At 61.5% G+C, this 1,081-nt stretch overlaps 1 protein-coding gene across 1 annotated transcript in view; it reads right to left on the bottom strand.

Annotated features, from left to right (window-relative positions):
- ADAMTSL2 (ADAMTS-like 2) overlaps positions 1-1,081 on the bottom strand; it is a 31,357-nt gene that overhangs the window by 14,498 nt on the left and 15,778 nt on the right. The window contains 1 exon segment of the mRNA XM_010835193.1: positions 969-1,069. Within this exon segment, the coding sequence (XP_010833495.1) occupies positions 969-1,069 (101 nt within the window).

Genomic DNA, 1,081 nt, shown 5'->3' with positions numbered 1-1,081 from the left:
GAAACCTGCCTCTGGGTGCTTCCCGATCCAGGAAGCACCCAGAGGCAGGTTTCCACCCCGTGAGAGGACCCAGATAGTCCAGCGGAGGCCCGCAAGCCGACCCAGACAAGCTCTCATTGGGGAACCTGCTTGAGCTCAGCAGGGGCGTTGAATAGGGTCTCCCAAATGCATGCCTGCCCCACAACCACAGAATGTGAGCTTCTGTAGAAATAAGATCTTTACAGACTACAGATCTCCAGAGCAGATCGCTACAGGTTTAGAGTGGGTTCTAACTGCAATGCCCCTGTCCTTAGAAGAACACGGGGAGACACATGGACACAGAGGAGAAGCCGCCTGAAGACAGAATCTGTGCATTTCTGTGGCTTTATGGCCCCAGCTTGCAGTCGGTTGCCACCACAGCCCCAGGGAACTAACAGCCTCCGAAGTGTTTTCTACCTGAGGACTCCGAGGGTCTCAGAAACATGCCCCCAAGTTAGCAAGCACATTCTTCCCAAGCCCGGTCCACCCTCCGCCCTTGGCAGGAGTGATGGTCGCGGCCAGCCCCCCACAGCCCTCAGGAGCGTAGCCCAGCTGCCAGCCTGGGGCTCGGGGACCCCAGTCCACCCCCCAAGTCTCCCCCTGCACCTACTGCCACTCCCCCTGGAGACCGCCCCATGCAGGTCCCCTGCCTGCCCCAAGCCCTCCCCTGGCTCACCCTTAACTCACTCCTGGGCCCTCAGTCCAGGGGTCCCCCCCACCAAGGGCTCGAGGTCCTCCCTGTACCCCTCAGTTGCCCATCACTCCCTTCCAGAGCTCTCACCGCACCTTGCTGCACTGTCTGTCTGTCTGTCTCCACCAAGTGGTCAAGAGCACAGGCTATAGGGTCTGACCCTCTGGGATTTGCCCCCAGCAGATGGGGATGGCATGACTTGGGCAAGACCCCTCCCTAGGGCTCAGTCCCCGCTTCCATCAAGTGGAGATAGCCTTACCCGCCTCGAAGGAGCTGTGTAGGGGGGCACCCCTGCCCCGCAGCCCGCGCGTGACCAGCGCCGCCGCCGCCCTCTTCTGCGGGCTGCGGGCTCTGAAGACCCTTCACCCGAGG

This window comes from Bison bison, unplaced genomic scaffold (assembly GCF_000754665.1).
Source record: "Bison bison bison isolate TAMUID 2011002044 unplaced genomic scaffold, Bison_UMD1.0 scf7180017845492, whole genome shotgun sequence".
In the NCBI taxonomy this organism is placed as follows: Eukaryota; Metazoa; Chordata; class Mammalia; order Artiodactyla; family Bovidae; genus Bison; species Bison bison.
This window is presented reverse-complemented; position numbering and strand designations above follow the sequence as displayed.